At 43.0% G+C, this 21,475-nt stretch overlaps 2 protein-coding genes across 4 annotated transcripts in view; one reads left to right on the top strand and one right to left on the bottom strand.

Moving 5' to 3' along the window:
• LOC134393118 (cholesterol 24-hydroxylase-like) overlaps positions 1 to 10,672 on the bottom strand; it is a 29,418-nt gene extending 18,746 nt beyond the window's left edge. Inside the window, exons 1-7 of one of the 3 annotated variants that reach the window (XM_063118045.1) lie at positions 10,393 to 10,672; positions 7,958 to 8,035; positions 6,646 to 6,727; positions 5,809 to 5,882; positions 5,086 to 5,172; positions 1,533 to 1,671; positions 54 to 164 (exon numbers count right to left, since the gene is read on the bottom strand). In XM_063118045.1, coding sequence (XP_062974115.1) covers positions 54 to 164; positions 1,533 to 1,671; positions 5,086 to 5,172; positions 5,809 to 5,882; positions 6,646 to 6,727; positions 7,958 to 8,035; positions 10,393 to 10,529 — 708 coding nt within the window. In that variant the 5' untranslated portion in view covers positions 10,530 to 10,672. The remainder of the gene's footprint in view (positions 1 to 53; positions 165 to 1,532; positions 1,672 to 5,085; positions 5,173 to 5,808; positions 5,883 to 6,645; positions 6,728 to 7,957; positions 8,036 to 10,392) is intronic. The other 2 variants (XM_063118043.1, XM_063118044.1) reach the window with 2 other exon arrangements.
• A 552-nt stretch (positions 10,673 to 11,224) lies between these two features.
• Positions 11,225 to 21,475, top strand: part of LOC134393119 (cholesterol 24-hydroxylase-like) — a 32,269-nt gene continuing 22,018 nt past the window's right edge. Inside the window, exons 1-4 of the mRNA XM_063118046.1 lie at positions 11,225 to 11,410; positions 14,507 to 14,584; positions 18,364 to 18,445; positions 19,445 to 19,518. Coding sequence (XP_062974116.1) covers positions 11,283 to 11,410; positions 14,507 to 14,584; positions 18,364 to 18,445; positions 19,445 to 19,518 — 362 coding nt within the window. The 5' untranslated portion in view covers positions 11,225 to 11,282. The remainder of the gene's footprint in view (positions 11,411 to 14,506; positions 14,585 to 18,363; positions 18,446 to 19,444; positions 19,519 to 21,475) is intronic.

The following is a 21,475-nucleotide window of genomic DNA, read 5'->3' as shown; positions in this document are numbered from 1 at the left end:
TGAATAAGTTTGACAAGCAGTAACTTCCTTGGACGAGAAAAGCCTGCACTGACCTCGAATAAAGGAACACGTGTACTGTTCAGACCTTCCGTGATCATATTCACAGCATGTGGAAACGGTGCTTGGTCATCATGCAGGGTCTTCAGCTCCAGGCCAAAAGCTGCCTGATAATATTAAGGAAAATAAATAGATTTGTCAGAGAGAGGCTGCTATATACTTATGGCAACTAGTTCTTTCTTGTGCCGGTTGTGGCTGTTCTTTATCATGTCAAATGGGCAAATGTTATGAGGAGAACCTGCAGTTTTCTGTGCCAGCGTTCAACCCACACTGAATAAGGCTTCCTAGGGCTGGCCTCAAATTTCTCCAGATTACTTTTCTGATAAATTTTAAACATTTCCTCCAATTAGTTCTACGGATGTTGGAGAATCCCCCCTCCCAAAATATTCAATAACCCTAGAGGCAGTTGGACAACCATCTGTCAAGTATGCTGTAGGGTGGATTCCTGCATTGAGCAGGGGGTTGGACTCGATGGCCTTTTAGGCCCCTTCCAACTCTACTATTCTATGATTCCCAATTTTGTCATCTGCAGATGTGGTGTTTACTCAGGTTTTTATTGGGTAAATTCTTGTTGCAACTACTGTGGATGGTGTGTGAGTATGTGCGCGTATATGTGTGTGCGTAGCTCCCAGGCACCCCACCAACAATGGATGCGGCCCCCGGGACGAAAAAGGTTATGCACTCCTTTTGTAGTCAAACAGCATGCTTTCTGATGTAACCTGCTGCTTTGTGTTTATTATATTTATTTATTTAAAACATTTATATCCCGCCCTATATTATTAAGATCTCAGAGCAGCGTACAGATAAAAACATACAGTATAAAACAATAAATATACACAGTTAAAAACAAATTAAACCATGATCCAAGTTAAAACAATATAGAATTTAAAAGCGTTTATGTGCTATAAAGACACCTTGAATGCTAACTATGGCAGAATTGTACTACATAAAATAGGGTGACCATATGAAAAGGAGGAAAGGGCTCCTGTATCTTTAACAGTTGTATAGAAAAGGGAATTTCAGCAGGTGTCCTTTGTATGCAGATGTGGAAGAAGAGGGATGCAGCACCTGGTGCATTTCTGCCTTCATCCCAACAGTTAAAGCTGCAGGAGACCTGCCCTCTTTTGTATCTGGTCAAGAGGGCAGGGCTTCTGCAGCTTTAACTGTAATTGTAAGAGCCATATAAACAATGGAAGTGTTTGTGTATTGCTCAGATCTCACTTGGGTACCAGCAAAAGTGTTTCTTTTTAAAATAAAGTCACAAAGTTTAAGACCTTCTTAGCTGATCTGTCAGCCCAAAGAAAGCATGAATCTCAAAAATGTGGCAAGTGAACATGACTCCTTTCCAACCCTTTCCCCTCCTACTCTTTTATTAAAGCTTTGTGCTGCTGTTTGACTATGGTCCAGTGTTGGTATTTGCCAAAAAGGCACTTTCCGTGCCTTTATGGAAACAGGAAATGCATCCAGTGAATTACTTTTGCAATGATGTCCAGGGTCACCCGTCTCAGCAAATTCATGACATTCACTTCAGTTTTTCCATCTGCTTTTTTCTCCAATTCTTTCATAAGCGCTTCTGCTTGGTCATTAAAGGTTCCCATTAAGCCCTTCAGGTACCTGGACAATTAATACAATTCATTAAGGAGGAGTGTTGTGTTTCTACAAGAAGCTGTGTTATGTGTAAAAATGATTTTATTTATTTATTTAAAACATTTGTATCCTGCCCTTTATCACTAGGAACTCAGGGCGGCATACAGATGAAATTATACAATATTGAGGACAACTCAGGAACTGGATGAGAGGAATGTAATTAAGAATGAAGCACCTTCAATCAACAATATCTCAGATGGCAAAGAGAAAATTAAACCAGGAGATGATGCAGACATGCCTGGGATAGAAGAAAATGACCCTGCTAAAGCCGAAGATACACTTACTGCTTTGAAGGAGCCATTTGATTCAGCTTTACAAAATCAGTATCAACTCAATGGAAATCTTCCTGCAGAAAAGCCCCAGGCGCCAAACCTCGCTCAAGCACGATAACAACCCCAAACACGATTAGGACCAACTTAGAGTGGAAGTCTGAAGACGGAACACTCCCAGTATTAGACTAGCCACCTCAAAGCCCCAACCGCAACATAATTGAAGCTTTATGGGGTCACTTGAACAGGGAAAAGAAAAGCAGCCAACGTCAAAAGAAGAGTTATGGCAAATCCTGCAAAGAAGCTTGGAAGAATTTACCACAGGACTACTTGAAACAATTACACAACTGTCTCCCAAAATAAAGTGCTGCAGTTTTGCATTCTAAAGCGGGGGCACACAAAATTTTGTTTTAAGTTTGTGTTACTTTTCATTGTATTGTTTCTTTGTGTTTGCTTCAGGGTTTGTAAGCCGCCCAGAGAGCTTCGGCTATGGGGCGGTATATAAATGTAATAAATAAATACATAAATATACACAGCTAAAAGCAAATTTAACCATTAATCAAGCTAAAACCAGTATAGAATTTAAAAACAGTAAAAACAATTAAAACAGGTAAAACAATGTGCAAGCTTGGTGAATTTAAGCATTAAAGGCTTTGTTTAAAAGCCATGTTTTTACTTGACGCTGGAATAAAATCAGCGTTGGCGCCAGTCGGGCCTCCAAGGGGCATTCCACAGTTGGGGTGCCACAACAGAGAAAGCCCTCTCCCTTGTCCCACCACAGCATATGAGTGATGCAATCACATGTGGGAGGATTGATAATTTCATCTACTGTGAAGAAAATGAGACCTGTTCAACAGTGGTACAGATGGCCTCAGGAAGTGGTGGGTTCTCCTTGGCTGGAGGTATTTAAAAAGACGCTGGATGGCCCTCTGTCAGGAATGCTGTATTTTATTTTTATTTATTTAAAATATTTCTTGGCCACCTTTCATGGCAGGAGCCCTCCCAAGGTGGCGGAGAACAACAACAAAAATCACATAATAAAAAACAATGCGGTAATAAAAACAATAAAAACAGGAGCAAGCATTCTAGAAAAACAACAAATACAGCTAGGCAGCGACAGAAGGCCTGCAAGCAGATCCATAAATATCAAAGCGTTTATTAGAAAGAAGAATGAACAGGTTAGTATAAAATTTTGGTGACATTCACAACAAACTGAGATGTAAAAAACACAGCCTACTTTATTATATAAAATAGGAATAAATGTGTTACAGGGAACCCCCCACCCCACCAGGCAGATCTTACATAGATCTGTGTGTGCCAATCATAATGAACTCATTTTGTTGTTGCATATTTCTGTGACACAGCATCAACTGAAATGCTTCATCTCTGAAATGCAGGCGTTCAGTGCGGTTTTGCTGAATCATTCTCTGCTGGGTCCCAGTTTGCTCCAGCCCTTAGCTTTCAGTTATGCTAACCTTTTTCAGTTATGCCTGCCTTACTATTAAGATGGCAAAATTGTATTAATATTTATCCATAGCCTACATTTCACCATTTTTTCTCCTCTGTTCCTTGTCCAACAGTGTACTAACAACAAGGAATGAACTAAGAGGTTTAGTTTATATGGGGACTGTTTATATGCACCCCAAACCCCGTGATGGCTGCAAATCTGCAATGGGTCAGTTATTTGATGAAGCCACAGATTTGCAGACACCACAGGGCTTTCCCTCTAAACTCCGGAGAAAAAAATTTGGGGACTTACTCTGATTTTTTTCTCCGGAGCAAGGTGAGTACGGCACATCTGCCATCCAGCCTTGCTCTGGCGTGGCAGAGGAATCGTGGTTGGGCGGATGGTGACCCCTGATTGGTCGCTGTCTGCCTGGGCAGAGGACAGGGGGCGGGACCAGCACTGGAACCCCGTGCTTTTGCTGCTGCTGCGGGATTAGCCGCCACTCCGCAGCAGTGAAAACGTGTGCGTGTGTGTGTGTGTGTTTGAGCTCATCGCAATGACAACTCACCGCTATATAGACAGGCCCCTGCATGGCCAAGCTAATTGGTATGTAATTCATACCTGTTTAGAAGAGAGGACTTTAAATGGGAGTGTTGGTAGAGGATTTGTTTTTGGATAGAAGTGGGGAAGAATAATTTAAATGCCATATACACTTAGAAATGGGTGGAATCCCCAGACTGTTCTTGGACTAGAACTGATTTGTTCCTCTGCCTCTCCCCCTGCCCAATTGGAAATAAATTAGTTAATTTCTGAGCCAATCTGAGGTGCTAAGGAATGAAGAAACATGTTAGGAGTGCATCAGGAATATGAAGCAGGTCAGGAGTGAAAGTGGTGTGGCCACTTATGCATCCCATTCTACCACCACGATTCCCACCTGTAGTTAACCACAGGGAATGCAAGGAGAGTGTTTTGGGGATGAAGCCAGAACCATGCTCCAACCTGTATAATATTGCTCTAAGCTGGAGAAGGATTTGGGGCGGGGAAGGTCTTAATAAGTCACTTCTCATTTGAGGCAACCTTGGGATTTTCTTTATGAGCCAGCATTTGGGGACCATTCTTAGCCTTTCTCTTTATATTACACTTTTAACACGTTGTTGCTAGGGAATAACATTAGTCAATTGTTCACCATTTGCAACACAGCTGGAAAACTGCTACGGTCTTAAAAGGAAAATATCCATGCCTCTCCATTAACAATGTGAGGGAGTCATGTCTCCCAGTGTTGATGTCTCTGGGCTTCTCTAAATGAGCAATTTATAACACGCTCATGACTGACCACTCAGGGAAGTTTATGGGCCGATTACATGATGTCGTGAATAACCAGGACAGCTCCTGCGGTATCCGTTGCAAATTCTGCCTCTAGCTTGTTGTCCGGACAAACAACCCTGCTTTGGCAGGGCAACTGCAACCACTTGCTGCCATTTTCGGGGAGGGGTCCCAACCCTAAATCGTGCTCGGATCCCAGACTACAAAATTACAAGGAAGGAAGTAACATTGGGCTGAATGGGGAATACATTTAAATGGGCTACAAGTTTAAAGCGAATTGAAGCCAACAGAATATCATAATCAAAACAGCTAGCCTATTTCAAATATCTATTTTTGCCTCACGTTCGCTTGAAAGCTGGATCTATAATTCTCCGCTGCTTGAGCCAATGGTTATAGTCAAGAGCAACTGTCAAACTATTCCCTAAAAATCTGAAAAAAGCAGAGAGAGAGAAAATGTGTTATTTTCAGCCCAGTTCAGTTGCCATGTTCTTCTGACCCACACCAAACCATGTTCACGCTAAAAACAAAACAAAATAACCCACCTGCTTCTTCCTTACTTCTCTCTTCTCCTATTCTGGTCTTCTTTTCAATGGGTTTGTTAAGCCATGGTTAGGCCACTAACCCTTTTGCAGCAAATGGTTAGTGAGCATGTTTAAACTGTGGTTATGTAGCCACCATGGTTAGGAATGGTTCACATGACATGCTAAACCATAATGTTTAGCTCAAAATGCTTAACCACCATGGCTTAGCATGTCATCTGAACAGCATCAATGTCATGGTTTCTTCTACCTGTAGTTTGACATGATGTCCCAATTGGGCAAACTAGCATTTTATTACTGGTTCAGATGTCCATACCAGTCCTCTACAGACTCACACACTGGTTCCCTTCCCAATTTCCTAATGTCCCCTAAACATACCTTGACTTAATGCCTGGATGAAGCAAATTATGTCTCATGCTAAAATTATGCTAGTAGCATTGACAAATTCATTCTGAAAACTGACAGCCATGGTTAATTATTTGATTGTTTGATCACATATGTCATGTGTAGTTTTATATTAACCTACCTTTCACCACACATATTAAAAAGATTGCCATATATAACTGGGTCCTTTGAGTATTCTGGTGATATCAGGTACTCCTAAAATGAAATGTTCTGTTCAGTCCATGGTCAAATACAGTTAATGTCATCACAAACTACATCAAGCACTATTACCTAGACAGAAATGTGGAAGATGAGTGTGATGGAATCGCTTGGTTTGGCTCAACGATTCCCCGGCCGGAGAAGCGGGGTCTGACTCAGCCAGCCCAGACACATGCCCCTTCACTGCCGCTTGTAAACCCTTTAGCATCTAGGTTCTCAAGGAAGCAACACCACACTCCAGAGAGAGAGACCAAACACTTTTATTCTTCACACTACACACTCCCGTAAGGGTCTACACATTAAGGTAAACACATAAGAGGTTTTGGGGAAAACACATGGACAAAGGAATGACACACTTAGGACAGCAGGGACTAATACCTTCACACGCTCAAGCCAATTAAATTCACACTCTCTCCCCACTTTACCCCCCACCCCCACCCCAGCCGTAACTCCGGCAAGGTCCCTTGTCCATTTGTACCCAAACCTGGACTAAAACAAAACAAACATTTAACTCTGTGACTCAACCCCTTTGTTGCTCACTCTGACTTGACTTTACGCCAATCGAATTAGAACTCCTTCTCTCAGCGGTTGCGTGGAGCTTCCGCCATCCAGCCGGACCGGCCTGGATGCTCTAACTTACCACACACACACTGGACTCTTGACACCCCCATTTCAATTGTGAAGCTAGGGTCTATGAATGATCTGTCAGCTTATACTACATTTGCCTTCAGCCTCAGAGGGTTAGTATTTTATAATATACCTTTACTCCTTCAGGACTTGTTATTAACAATCCAACTTTGTGAAAAGCATTTAAACGCACAATTGGTCCATATTGCTCAGCCCTGTGAAGAAGAAAAAAGTGACCAAATAACAAATAAAACAATACTTCATGGAAAAAAACAATTCTGGTAAAAGAAATCCTGCAGTCATATAATGTTAGGAGATGGAAGGGACCTTAAGAACATTAGAAGAATGTTGAAAATGAATAAAAAATTTAATAAAAAAAAAAAAAAAAGAACATTAGAAGAGCCATTCTGGATTAGACCAAGAGTCCATCTGGTACCGCATTCTATTCACACCAAGCAACTGTCGACCAGGAACTCACAAGGAGGACACCCATGTTCCCCATCAACTGGTGTCTAGACTCAGATACTGTTAGGCAGCACATAAACCAAGTTTTCTTTTAGTTTTGTTTAGAAATGGTGTATTTTAATTGGTTTATGGTTTTATTATAAATCACATCAAGCACTCATTAAATGGAGGGTTCATTCTGAAATGTTATAAATAAATAAATTAATAGGATTACCACAAGAACATTTTTTGTTTGTTTTTGAGGTCAAGTTTGTGTGATAGTGGTCAATTTTCTGGCAACACACATTGTTGTACAATCAGAGGTAGCTCTGATAGAGGCCAGGTGAGGACACTGCCTTAGGCAGAAGATTTAGGGCACCATTAATGATGGCAGAGTGGAAGGAGCAAAGGAAGTTGCCTTACCAAACTCTGACCATTGGTCCATTTAGATCAGTATTGTCTGCACTCCAGGATTTCAAGATTGGAGTCTTCCCAAGCCCTGCTTGGAACTGCCAGGGATAAAACCATGCAGCCTACCTCTGAACTATGGCCCTTCCCTTAAGACAACACGGGGACGGATTCACTAGGGAGTGATCTTGTGCAGTTCCAATTCATTGCAATGAGGCTTGCTCAGGAAAATGTCCTAGCGGATTTTGACTACATTAATTGACTTGGAAGTGGGGAAGAGTGCCATTTGGGTTTCTGCCTTGGGCACCAAAATGACTTTCACCAGCCCTGGGGGTAATTATACCCACCAACATTTCCCAGAGGAAAATAGGGGTGCCCTCTTCACATACCAAGGATCAATGATTATTGTTTCCCATTCTGTAAACACTGGATTAAGAGCTCACATCCAAATTTCAGTATCACCAAAAGAAAAGGTGATTATATTTCCTTTGAGGGTGGGTTCATTCCTACCAGAGAAAAGATTCTTGGTCTAAAGAATCTTGCTGTTCGCTGCCTCTCATTTCAAGATGTCTGAATAACTAAAAGTAACTTACCACTGCAGAAAGAGATCGTGATACACTTCCTGATTTTTAATCATTCTCCAAATGATTGGAAAGTGACCAAGGAAAAAGCTGCAATATAAACAACAACAACTTTATGAAACTTTTTGGATTACACAGTATACTCTGTAAGTATCAAATTCCGATGAAGGGAAGGGAGGAGAAGGTTCCCTCCCCCCTATAGTGCAGCCCTTTCACACTATCACAGCTTAGAAAAGCCTTGCATGGGTAAGGTGACCAGTTAAAAAGAGGGCAGGGCTCCTGCAGCTTTAACTATTGTGATGAAGAGGGAATTTCACCAGGTGCTGCATGCATACAAATGACACCTGCTGACATTCCCTTTTTTATACAACTGTTAAAGATACAGGAGCGCTGTCCTCTTTTTCATACGGTCATCCTAGGCATGGGTGAGGGGTGAATTTCAGGAGTGGGGCAAAGATAAAGGGCACCTTTTTCTTCCCACCCCTATTCTCTGGTTGCCTTTACTGAATGAGCTAAGCTTCGTGGATACTAAGGAGAGTGCCTTTTCAGTGGTGGCACCCTGGTTGTGCAATAAGTTTCACAGAGAGGTTCACCTAGCACCTATGTTGTGGTCTTTTCAGCACCAGATGAAGACATCTCCTGCCCCCAGGAATTTTGATCCTTCAGGTTTGTTTGTTTTATATATATATCTTAAGAGTGCAATCCTATGCATGTATAGACAGAAAGAAGTCCTACCAGCTATGCTATCTGGGGAATGCTGGGAGTTCTAAGACTTTTATGTATAGGATTTTATAGGATTGCACTCTTAGAGCATTTTTAGATCTATGCACTGCTATTGGTTGGTTTTATTCTGTTTAAAACTTAATGTTTTTATATTATATTTTACTGTGTTATTATATTTTATGGTTTTGTTTCGTGAACTTCCCAGAGAGCTTCTGCTATTGGGTAGTATAGAAATTGTTTGCTGGATGCATGTCGACAGGCACAGTCTGCCTCCTATGTTTGGGCTGGGCAGGCACTTGTTTATAATACTAACACCTCGGGGTGGGGGGAGTTTTGACTAGCCCTTCTATTTTTGACTCAAGACACCACAGCGAAAACCTAATTCATTGACTCAAGGTGCCACAGACAGAACCCTAATTATTTACTCTCTAATAGCGAATTCAGGCTCTCAGTGCCAATGACAAAATTGGAGACCAAACAGGGCTTCTGAGAAACTAGGGGGTATTAGCATGCTTAGGGAACCCAAAGTTTGCAGATGTAAGCAGGCCAACCCTAAAGCCTAGCCTAGCCCACAAAGGCCAAGTTCAATAAGAACATTAGAAGAGCCCTGCTGGATCAGACCAAGGGTCCATCTAGTCCAGCATTCTATTCTGCCAGATGCCCATGGGAAACCCTCAAGAAGAACTTGAGTGCAACAGCACCCTCCTGCCTATGTTCCCCAGCAACTGATGCACATACGTACAGGAGGCAGCACAAAGTCATCACTAGTAGCCATTGATAGCCTTCTCCTCCAGGAATTTATCCAACTCCCTTTTAAAGCTATCCAAATTGGTGGCCATCACTACATTTTGTGGAAGTGAATTCCATAGTGTAAGTATTAAATAAGGACTGAGCGTCTTCACAGGAACGTGAGCATCCTTTGATAAAGAAAAATGGAAAGTGCAATGTCCTGAGCAACCCTCAAGAAGAGAACTCTTATCATCAAACAATACAATATAATATTCTGTTGCTCTGTCCCACTTGTATTGTGTGCTCTTATCACTAACTAGATACATAATGCCCTTGTATCCAATGTTAGTCTAACTTAAGTCCCATTCATTTCAAGGAGTGACTCTTAAGTAGGGCTAACTTTAGATACAACCCTGTACTTCCTGGAAAACGACAACTGGTCAGTGGCACTTATGGATCCTCCCTGCCAATTTCGGAACAGACGTAGAGTGACCATATGAAAATGAGGACAGGGCTCCTGTATCTTTAACAGTTGCATAGAAAAAGGAATTTCAACAGGTGTTCTTTGTATGCATGCAACACCTGGTGAATTTTCCCTCTTCATCCCAACAATTAAAGCTGCAGGAGCCCTACCCTCTTTTGTAGAGTGAGCAGATACAAAAGAGGGCAGCTTTAACAGTTGTGATGCAGAGGGGATTTCACCAGGTGCTGCATGCATACAACGGACACCTACTGAAATTCCCTTTTCTATGCAACTGTTAAAGATACAGGAGCCCTGTCCTTTCCATAATAAGGTTGTAAACCGCCCAGAGAGCTTCGGCTGTGGGGTGGTATATAAATGTAATTAATTAATTAATTAATTAAATAAATAAATAAATAAATAAATAAATAAAATGGTCACAGAACAGCAGCACTGGCAATTTCCAGCGTGGTGGTCTGATAAAGTTGTCCTGCACCATCCCTGCTGCACTATCTCCACCCTGCCAGGCTCTTACCTCGCCCTTGGAGGCCCGGGGATATGGTCGTATTTCATGTGGACTCTTTTGAGATAGCAGCAGAAAAAGACGAAAGCCGCGAAGGAGGCAACGAGCAAAAGGCGTAGCAAGACCCAGATCACCTCGAGCACATCCATGAGGGCTAGGAATTCCAGCTACTAGCAACCGCAGTGACAAAGCCGCTCTCCTGGCAGGTGTCAGAGAGCAGCCCTGGTTCTTCTCTGAAGTACTTGGATGAAGAAGTGATGAACTGTTGATAACAAGAGCTGCTTCGTCAAGTAAAGCCCTTTTTAGGCTGGGTGTGGTCAGGCTGGGCTGGGCGAGGAACTTTCGCTTAAACTTTAAGCCAGCCTTTCTCCAACCCGGGGACCTCCAGATGGCTCGGACTAAAGCTCCCATCACCCCCAGCCACACAACTGGGGATGATGGTAGTTGTAGTCCGACCCATCTGGAGAATCCCAGGTTGAGGAAAGGCTGCTAAGATTTTTTTTAAAAAAACGTAATTGCATTGTAATCCCTAAAAATCCGGGGTATATAAACCCGAATGAGTTGGAGGGCAATTCCAAACATGATTTCTATGGGGTTGGATGAGATATAAATTTCGTCTCAGTTCCATGTGAGCGTGAATTCCACAAAATGTACAGATCGGGGTGTTTTTGTGTGTGTGTTTTCTTGTGTTTTTTAGGGGATGGGGTGAGAGCAATTAATAGATCTGAGCCTGCGGGCATTGGAAGAATTTGCTCCTCCAAGTGTTTTGGCTGGGACGCCGCTGATGTAGGAATCCCCGGCGCTGTCTCTTTAACCAGCGGCTCCTCCCTGCCTGAAGACCTTCATTAAACCAGGAGAGGTTGGCCTCGGCGCTGTTGTGCTCGTCGGGCTTGCCGGCCGCCATGGAGCTGCTGTGGGGCTTGCTTCGCCTTTTGCTCGCTGTGTCCCTCCTGGCTTTTGGCCTTTATTGCTGCTACATAAAATCAGTCCATTTGAGATATGATCACATCCCCAGCGCCCCAAGGGCGAGGTAAGAGAACGGGGGTGCCTTGGAAGCTCTTCTCCTGAAATCATAAGAGCGCTGCCCCGATTGTCGTGTTTCTTTTGGACTTTACTCCCTCTTTTCCGGGTTAGAAATGAGAACTACCCCCATAGGAAAGAATGGGCGGGTCTCTCTGCCTTGCGGGGGGCGGAGGAGTGTATTTGCAGTTAGGGAATCGCTGATCACTAAGCAATAAAGGGCACAGCAAGGGAGTCAGGGGTTCATGCCTCTTGTAATTCAGATCTGGTTTCGTACGAGCAATGCGATTTTACTTTTTTTTTTTTAACAGTTTAAATGTTTAGGAAATTGCTCGGCCTATACTGATGCAATGGTTGTAATCAGCTCAACGAATATTAGTGATTAGGCGGGTTAGAAACGTAATAAAACAAATAGTACATAGTACAATCGATTATCTCTCTAGCGTGGTGTTGCACAGAGAGTTTGCAGCAAGATAGCAGGATTACGGTGATCATATGGAAAGGAGGACAGGGCTCCTGTACCTTTAACAGTTGCACAGAAAAGGGAATTTCAGCAGGTGTCATTTGTATGCATGCAGTATTTCCTGAAATTCCCTCTGCATTGCAACTGTTAAAGCTGCAGGAGCCCTTCCCTCTTTTGTATCTGCTCACTCTACAAAAGAGGGCAGGGCTCCTGCAGCTTTAACTGTGATGAAGAGGGTATTTCAATAGGTGCTGCATACATACAAAGGACACCTGCTGAAATCCCCCTTTCTTTGCAATTGTTAAAGAAACAGGAGCTTTGTCTTCCTTTCCATATGGTCACCCTAAACAAGATAGCAGGATTATTTGCGGTGCTGAGGTTGGTTTGGAATTCCTGCTAATATGCAAAATAACTCTCAGATTGCTGCTACTTATATGGCCTTCCACCTCCTCCTCACATTTCCTCCCTGCCCAAATAGAATGCACAGGAAGTTTAATTTGTTTTGCGTGGAGACATGATGTGCTTTTAAATAAGAGTTTTTTAAAAAAATTCAAACACAAAATGAGTTAAAAAGAGCTTAAACTCCTCTGTCTGCTGCCGCCTTGTCTTTTGTTTCTGGCTGGACATGCTGTTGCCAGCTGCAGCTACATTAAAATCCTGGATTCCTCCATTATTTTCTGCAAGTAGCTGTCACTTCCAGCTTCTTTTCCCCCAGACCAGATACAGCATCCAAAGGGTCCTTCCAAATAAAGGGCTCCTAGTGTTTATAACTAACAGCTTTTCCATCTGCAATGGAACTTTGGGGGGGGGGAATAAGCCAGGGGGGGGGAAACACCATTGGCAAACACAGTAGAATTACAAGTACAAGATGATGTCTAGGTACGAGTTAAATTCCATGAACAAGCACAATAAAAGCCTGATCTGAAAGCACTCCAAGTCAAACTTGGCAGTTGAATCCTGTGGGTGTTTCCACATGGAAGGCTTCTGTTGTTACCAATTAAAAGGTGTTGTGCAACTGTTCTATCTTTTCCTAGGGTGACCATATGAAAAGGAGGACAGGGCTCCTGTATCTTTAACAGTTGTATTAAAAAGGAAATTTCAGCAGGTGTCGTTTGTATATATGGGGAACCTGGTGAAATTTCCTTTTCATCACAACAGTTAAAGCTGCAGGGGCCCTGCCCGCTTTTAAATCCGGCCACTCTAGTATAGCTCCTGCAGCTTTAACTCTTGTGATGAAGAGGGAATTTCACCAGGTTCTCCATATGTACAAATGACACCTGCTGAAATTCCCTTTTCTATGCAACTGTTAAAGATACAGGAGCCCTGTCCTCCTTTTCATATGGTCACCCTATCTTTTCCTCAAGATATTTTTTTTTTCGGTTAAGAAAAATACAGAAGATAGGTGGGGGGGAATGCGAGGGTTACAAATGGACGACTGCATCGTCTGAAATCCACCAACACTTCCGTGAATGAGACGGGCAGGATCTACACTACTGCTTTAAAATGGGTTGTAACGGTTTTGACAACTATTGGGGCCCATGACACACTCCATATACAGCCATTCCAAACCATTTCCAAAGTGTTCTATCCTGCTTGGTGTAGATCAGGGTCCTGTCTTGACGGCGGTGGCGCAAGGCCTCAGGCTCCCGCATTTGCGCTCCTTCCCAGCGTCTGTACGGGAAGGAGCGCAAGTGCGGAGTTGCCCCCGCTGCCACTCAGAGCACTGGGGAGTGGGGAGGAAGGAGGAATGGTGCAACTAGAGGGGGAGGAAGAGAGAGATGCCTGTTTCTACCTCTGGCTGCCTCCTTCACACACACACCCCATTTTTTTTTCAATCTGTAAATGTGAAGCTTCACATTTACAGATTAAAAATAAAGAAATAAAAAATGGGGAAGAGGAATGGGGCAGCTGGAAGGGGAGAAAGAGAAGGACATGCAGCGCCAGGACCTGGCGCTGCTGCCTCGGACCTCGCAGAGGTCTGCCCCCGACCAATCGGGTTGCCATCTGCTGTGGCACAAATCTGCAGCAAAAAAAGTGGGGGTAAGTGCCCAACTTTTTTTAAGCGGAGTTTCAGGTGTTTGCCCCGGATGGCTTCAGGATGGCAGCTGCATCATTTAGATGACCTGCTGCCACTCTGGATCCACCTCGGAGCAATCCCCTTGTAAAGACAAGGTCCTGGCCAGGGAGCCCGGAATCTCTTGGGGGGGGGGATCTCGGCTTTGGCACCAAGGCGAGGCGGGCAACCCCTGAAGCATCCCAGGTCGAAACTGAGCTGTTTCGGGGGCTCTAAAATGGCCTCTGAGGCGAATCGGGGGGGGGGGGGAACCGTGTCCAGCCCTAGTCTACAGATCCAGCTCCATTAGATTTGCCTGCACCACTGACGGTCTACAGAGCCGGGTCTATCACAGTTTCTACTGCTGGGTGGGAAACGAATGTTGTATTTTAGGCACTGATTTTATTCCATGTATTTATTTAGCAATTCTGTGTTTACTCAGCAGTTGGAGAAGCACTGTTGACATGTGACAGAACATGTTCATTGTATGTAAATAAACCAGCTTCCATCTGCAGTGCCTTAAATGAAAAATCTCAGTAGAAGGGCTGTTGAAAATGTTTTATGATGTTTTGCCTTTTTAACATTTGCAGCTTTTTCCTTGGCCATCTGCCGATCATTTGGAGAGTGCTTAAAAGCAAGCAACTTCTTCAGGATCTCTATCTGCAATGGTAAATTTTAAAATAATAATAATAATAATAATAATATAATAATAATAATAATGAAGCCTTATAATGAGAGACTACGAATTGTAATGTTGGTGGTCTGTATTGTGTTTTGTCTTAGATCAGCGGTTCTCAACCTGTGGGTCGGGACCCCTTTGGGGGTCGAATGACCTTTTCACAGGGGTCGCCTAAGACCATCGGAAAACACATATTTCCGATGGTCTTAGGAAACTGTATTGACTGAACTATGTCATGTATCATCTTTTGTATTATTAAAGCTATTGTTATGTATTATTTTCATTAGCAAACATCCCATGACAATGGATCGTGTAGAGAAGAACGAAAATAATTTTATGGTTGGGGGTCACCACAACATGAGGAACTGTATTAAAGGGTCGCGGCATTAGGAAGGTTGAGAACCACTGTCTTAGATTGTAAGACTCCAGATAGGGACTGTTTTTAATTTTGTGTGGCACTTAATTTTAGGCAGTTCATAGATAATAACATAATATTCTTCTCTCTGGTAGAATGTATCAAACAAGCATGTAAGAAATTCCGACTGTTATCCTTTTTGAAGAAGCAGATACTTGGATGTGATCTAATTCAATGTTTGTAGAATGTTAAAATTACTAATCATAAGAACATAAGAAGTGTCATGCTGGAGCAGACCAAGGGTTCATCTAGTTCAGCAGTCTGTTCACACAGTGACCAAGGATGAACAAGCAGGACATGGTGCAACAGCACCCTCCCACCCATGTTCCCCAGCAACTGGTGTACACAGGCTTATTGCCTCGAATACTGGAGATAGCACACAACCATCAGGGCTAATAGCCATTGCCTCCAGGGATTTATCCAACCCCCTTCTAAAGCCATCCAGATTGGTGGCCATCACTATGTAGACTAATCGATGTAGATGATTTCTTTGTTTATTCCTAGCAGGCTTGTGTGTGTTGCTTATCAACATATATCATGTATCTTAGTAGCATCCTGACCTTCCTTGGAAAAGAAAGATTGGGGTATAAAATCTCGATAAAAAGTATTATTATCCTCTAGCAGTGTATTCTGCTGGCTACCATATATTTCAAAAAGACTGTAGATAATGGATAGATTAGTAATGATTAACATTCAATGACCTCATGTTCACCCTGTTCCAAAGATCATATCTTGGCTCATTAAGTGATCTAATGGAGTGAGATATGCACAAGCATTTTGATGCGTGGAACCCCTTTCATTCTTCCCTTTGCACAAGCTGCAATTAAACTAGGAGACCCCTTCTTAACCATAGTTTCCTACTATGTCTGCACCAGGAAACTAGGGTTACTAGCTTTGTAAAACATGTCAGCATATTGAACCTTAAAATTGTAGTTTAATATCTTAGGTTGTTCTGAAGCTGGTAGATGAAACAGGAAATTATGGCTAATTAGAGACTTCCTGGTTTAATTGTGGCTTGCAGTGAAAGGGGCTATGGGCATTGGCAAAGGGCTGTGTATCTCGGTTGAATAAGCTGATATAGGATTGTCCAGGTAAAAGTTCCAGCAGTGAAATTACTGTATTTAAACTACAAGTGAGTATAGTGTTCCCTGGGACATTTTCTATATATTGCAACAGTTCCTATATGCCATGAATAGACCCCATTTCATATACGTATTCCTGACTCTCCTATGTCCTTTGGAGATGTATTAGAGATGTGTTATAAAAGACAAATGTTGAATGTGTGTATTCACAGGCTCTGCAGTTGCAATTCTTGAGGGGTAAGGGAGCCTCCCCAAGTCTCAGGCCTAATGAGCATGTGTGTGCTTCTTAGGAACATAGGAAGCTGTCTTATACTGAATCAAACCATTGGTCCATCTAGCCCAGTATTGTCAACACTGACTGGCAGCAGCTCTCCAGGGTTTCAGGCAGGATTTCCCCCCTCACCTTACCTGGAGAAGTCAGGGCTCCAACCTGGGACCTTCTGCATTCAAAGCATGTCCTCTATCACACTGAGCTATGGCCCTTCCCTGACCCTAACTCTAGTTCTTCTCAATATAACACAACCTCTAGTGCACAGCCTGTTATTTCACATAATGCAGTTGACAAGGTTCATCTTTAACTCTTTAGCGTAATATGCTTAGGGATGTTAGAGAAACCCATTTGGTGGGTGGAGCTCAGCTGGGTTTTGCTGGCTTGCTTCCCCCCCCCTCCCCGACTTTGGTGCGCTCCTCTGCAAGCTGACCTGGCTCAGCGCACAACGAGTCAGGCCAGCTCGCAGACTTTTTCGAGGGGGGAGGTATTGTGCAAATCACAGCTGTTAATTGCACAATTTGCACAAAATTGTGGGCGTAAATGGTCTAATTTGCATAAATTAGACCATTTATGACCTAAATTTTGCACAAATCTCAATTCCCCCCTCCCCCCCAAAACTCCCACTAACATTCTAGTGTTTGGGGAACTAGCCAACAGCTCAGCTCACAAAAGCAAGCCAACATCTGTCGTGGGGCTAATTTCCCCACAACGGATGTCCCTAAATATGCTATAGGCAACTTGGTGCCCTCCTGATGTTTGCAGCTACAACTTTGGAAAGGTTCTTGAGAAAGTCGTGATGGACAATTCCAGACATTCTTGGCGGATACCAATTATCCTGACCCATTCCAGTCTGGGTTCAGGCCTGGTTTTTGAACTGAATCGCCCTTGGTCGCCCTGATGGATAACCTTTACCAGGTGATCTTCCTAGAACTTTCAGGAACTTTTGATACCATTGACCATGGTACTCTCCTGGACCAACTTTGTGAGATGGGTATCAGAAGCAGTATTCTTTGGTGGTTCTGGCCTGATCTGCTGGATCAGTCTCAGAGAGAAGTTTTGGGGAGTGCTCATTGTCCCCCTGGTGTTTAGGCTATGGCGTGCTGCAGGGCACTACTTTATCCCCAGAGCTATTTAACGTCTATATGAAGCCACTGGGAGAGTTCACTAGGCAATTTGGAACAAGGTGCCATCAGCTCTAGTTCTCTGTAACATCTGAGTCAGGGGAAGCTGTGCAAGCCTTGAGCCAGTGCTTGGATGCAGTGGTGGGCTAGAAGGCCAGTAAACTGAACCTGAGTCCTGACAAGATAGAGGCTCTGTGGGTGAATGGTTCCCATGCCTGGGAACTGTGTCAGCTGCATGCTGTGGGTGGGGATACCCTCCCCTGAAAAGAGGATGTCACACTTAAAGAAGGATTCAGATAAATTAGAATGAGTTCAGAGAAGGGCAACAAAGATGATCAGGACACTAGAAACTGAGCCCTACAAGGAAAAATGGAAGGAAATAGATATGTTTAGCCTTGAGAAGGGAAGACTTGAGAGCACTTTTCAAATACCTGAAGGGTTCACACACAGACGAGTGCTGTAACCTGTTTTCTGTCATGTAAGACTGTAGGATGTGAAATAACAGATTTAAGTTACAGGATGGTATATTTCAGTTGAACAAAATAAGTAAAAAATAAAAACATCAGGAAAAACTCCCTAGTGGTCAGACAATGGAATCAACTATCTGGGGAGGTGATGGGCTCCCTATCGCTGGAGGTATTCAACCAGAGTCTGGACAGCAATTTGTCAGTGATGCTTTAGACTGGAATAAACTGGAGCAAGGGGTTAGACTCAAGGGCCTAAATGGCACCTTCCAACTCTATGATTCTAATCTTTGTTTAACATGACTTCACCATTTCTTATACCTTGTTCTTTGTTTCCGAGAGAGAGAGAGAGAGTATAATCTTTTTAAAATAATTCTTTGGTCACTTTTTGCTACTCAAAATTTTGTCTTCATAGGGCGGAAGAGTATGGCCCAATCCTGCGTGTTAATGCCTTTCACAGAGTTACGCTATTGGTGTTAAGTCCTGAAGGAGTAAAGGTACGTTGTGAAATATTACCCCTCTGAGGGTTACAGTGGAGGCTATATAATAAGTGAGTTCACAGTGCGCCCCTTGATACCTGAGCGAGCCTTGTTTTCTAGCTGAAATATGAGACACACATACCAACGAATCAAATGCTGGCTCGTCCATTGGTCTGGTACCTCCCTTTGATGCATTAGGCAGACTACCCATCTTAGAAAACAACAACAGTGTGCTACATGAATTTTTGTAATCTGATGATTTGTCCCATTTGTTTTTTAAAAACATTTTTAATCATTTAGGTTAACTATTCAGTAGCTTTGCTCATTAGCCTGATAATTTTTAGTTACAAACTCAGTTATTATTATTTTCTTAAAAAAACCCATTCTACCATTTTGAGATTAACACTTCATGAATCTGATGACATGGACAGTGTCCATGAAACTTTATGCAGGAATAAATTCATGAAGTTGCTACAAGACTCTTTGCTATTTCATTGTTTTACTCTGTACAGCACCATATACACTGATGGTGCTAAATAAATAAATAAATATAATAATAGAACCTGTAACATTCTGTGATTGAGGCGATGTGAATGTATGACAAAAGTCTTGTTGGAATGCACCTTAAGATCCAAATTCCCTGCTGAATCAAACTTGTTCCGAGATTAATACATCTGAAGTTTTTCTGAATCAGCATGGTGTTGGTTCCCCGACAACTTAAGCCTGTGATCAAACACCAGAATGTGTCACAAAGGTCTTGAAAGCTTAAGGGAGAAAAAAATCTTCAGATCTCTCCTCTTTGGTAAGCCAGATCATGTTGATCTCTATGAGCCCAGGTTGCTCAAGGTAGAAAGATAAAGGACCTTGTCCCAAATACTTAAATAGGTGCATTCTAGCCTGAATTTTGCCCTCCCCTGAAAATCTATATCAACTTCAGAATTCTAGCCTAGGTGCTTGATGCTTGTTGTGATAACTTTACCAGTATTTCAAATGGACTGACAGAGGATTTTATTTTAGGAGTACCTGATGTTACCAGAATACCCAAAGGACCCATATATATACAGCCGTATTTTCAATTTGTTTGGTGTAAGGTAAGTTAATACAAAGCTAAATTATTCATCCTGTATTGGTTTTTTTTAAAAAAATCCATTCAGAAAGAGTTAGTAACTCCTAAGACTACTGGCCAGCTATATTTCATACTCATAAGGAAACCATTTGTGCCAGAAATATTGGGCAACCAAGGTGTGAATTGATGACAATTGTGTATTGATGACAATGGACTCCAACCCTCTGGATGACCTACCTATATGGTTTCATGTAGATATTGAATAACATAGGGGATAAAATAGACACCCAGAGTCCCTTAGCACCACCTGCTAGAACCTGTCCTTCAGGAACGGGCTAGGACACGGAATAATGGGCTTAAGTTAAAGGAAGCCAGATTCCAGCTGGACATCAGGAAAAACTTCCTGACTGTTAGAGCAGTACGACAATGGAATCAGTTACCTAGGGAGGTTGTGGGCTCTCCCACACTAGAGGCCTTCAAGAGGCAGCTGGACAACCATCTGTCAGGGATGCTTTAGGGTGGATTCCTGCATTGAGCAGGGGGTTGGACTCGATGGCCTTGTAGGCCCCTTCCAACTCTGCTATTCTATGATTCTATGATCTTTGGAAGTCATTGCTAACCATTGTTTACCCAGGTGGGATGACATGTAATGCTATGGTTAGAGGAAATCAGGAAAAGGATTTTTGTGAACCACCCAGAGAGCTTCGGCTATTGGGCGGTATAGAAATGAAATCAATCAGTCAATCAAACTAGAACATAAGTGGGGAGGAAGAAGAGGGCAGCACACAAGCCTATAGTCTCTTTTCCTCCGAGCTATGATTTATTTATTTATTACATTTATATACCGCCCCATAGCCAAAGCTCTCCAGGCGGTTTATAAAGGTTAAAAACAGTGAACATTTTTTTAAAAATACAAAAATTTAAAACCACTATAAGCATAAAAACAGCAATATTAATTTAAAACAACTATTCTGGGGTCAGTTAAAAACTCAGCATATGTTGTTAACTGCCTGGGAGAAGAGAAAAGTCTTGACCTGGCGCCGAAAAGTTAACGACGTTGGCGCCAGGCAAGCCTCGTTGAGGAGATCATTCCATAATTGGGGGGCCGCCACTGAAAAGGCCGTCTTCATTGTTGCCATCCCCCGAGCTTCCCTAGGAGTAGGCACTCGGAGGAGGACCTTAGATGTAGAGCGCAGTGAGCGGGTAGGTTCATCTCGGGAGAGGCGTTCCGTCAGGTATTGTGGTCCCAAGACGTGTAAGGCTTTATAGGTTAAAACCAGCACTTTGAATTGGTCTTGAAAACATATAGGCAGTCAATGCAAGTGGGCTAGAATCGGTCTTATATGTTCAAACCTTCTGGTTCCAGTTAGCAAACTGGCCGCTGCATTTTGCACAAGCTGCAGCTTCCGAACCGTCTTCAAAGGCAGCCCCATGCGGAGCGCCATGCAGTAATCTAATTTGGTTGTCTCCAGAGCATGGACAACTGAAGCTAGGTTATCCCTGTCCAGATAGGGGCGTAGCTGGGCCACCAACCTAAGTTGGTACTGAAGCCACCTGAGCCTCAAGGGACAGAGATGGTTGTAGGAGAACCTCCAAGCTATGAACCTGCTCCTTCAGAGGGAGTGCAACCCTATCCAGAACAGGTTGAACACCCACTATCCAGTCAGAAGAACCACCCACTAGCAGCATCTCAGTCTTGTCTGGATTGAGTTTCAGTTTATTAGCCCTCATCGAGTCCATTGTCATAGCCAGGCATTGGTTCAGCATGTCCACAGCCTCACCTGATTAAGATGAGAAATAGAAGTAGAGCTGAACGCACTCCAAAACTCCGGATGAAACACCCAATGGTTTCATGTAAATGTTAAATAGCATGGGGGACAAAACTGACCCCTGGGGAACTCCATACTGGAGAATCCATGGGGCTGAACAATGTAGGAGTGGAATCACTGCAATGCAGTACCCCCCACTCTCCCAACGCAGAC

The sequence above is a fragment of the Elgaria multicarinata genome, chromosome 2 (assembly GCF_023053635.1).
Source record: "Elgaria multicarinata webbii isolate HBS135686 ecotype San Diego chromosome 2, rElgMul1.1.pri, whole genome shotgun sequence".
Classification (NCBI taxonomy): domain Eukaryota; kingdom Metazoa; phylum Chordata; class Lepidosauria; order Squamata; family Anguidae; genus Elgaria; species Elgaria multicarinata.
The sequence above is the reverse complement of the archived record's forward strand: the minus strand, read 5'-3'. Positions and strand labels throughout refer to the sequence as shown.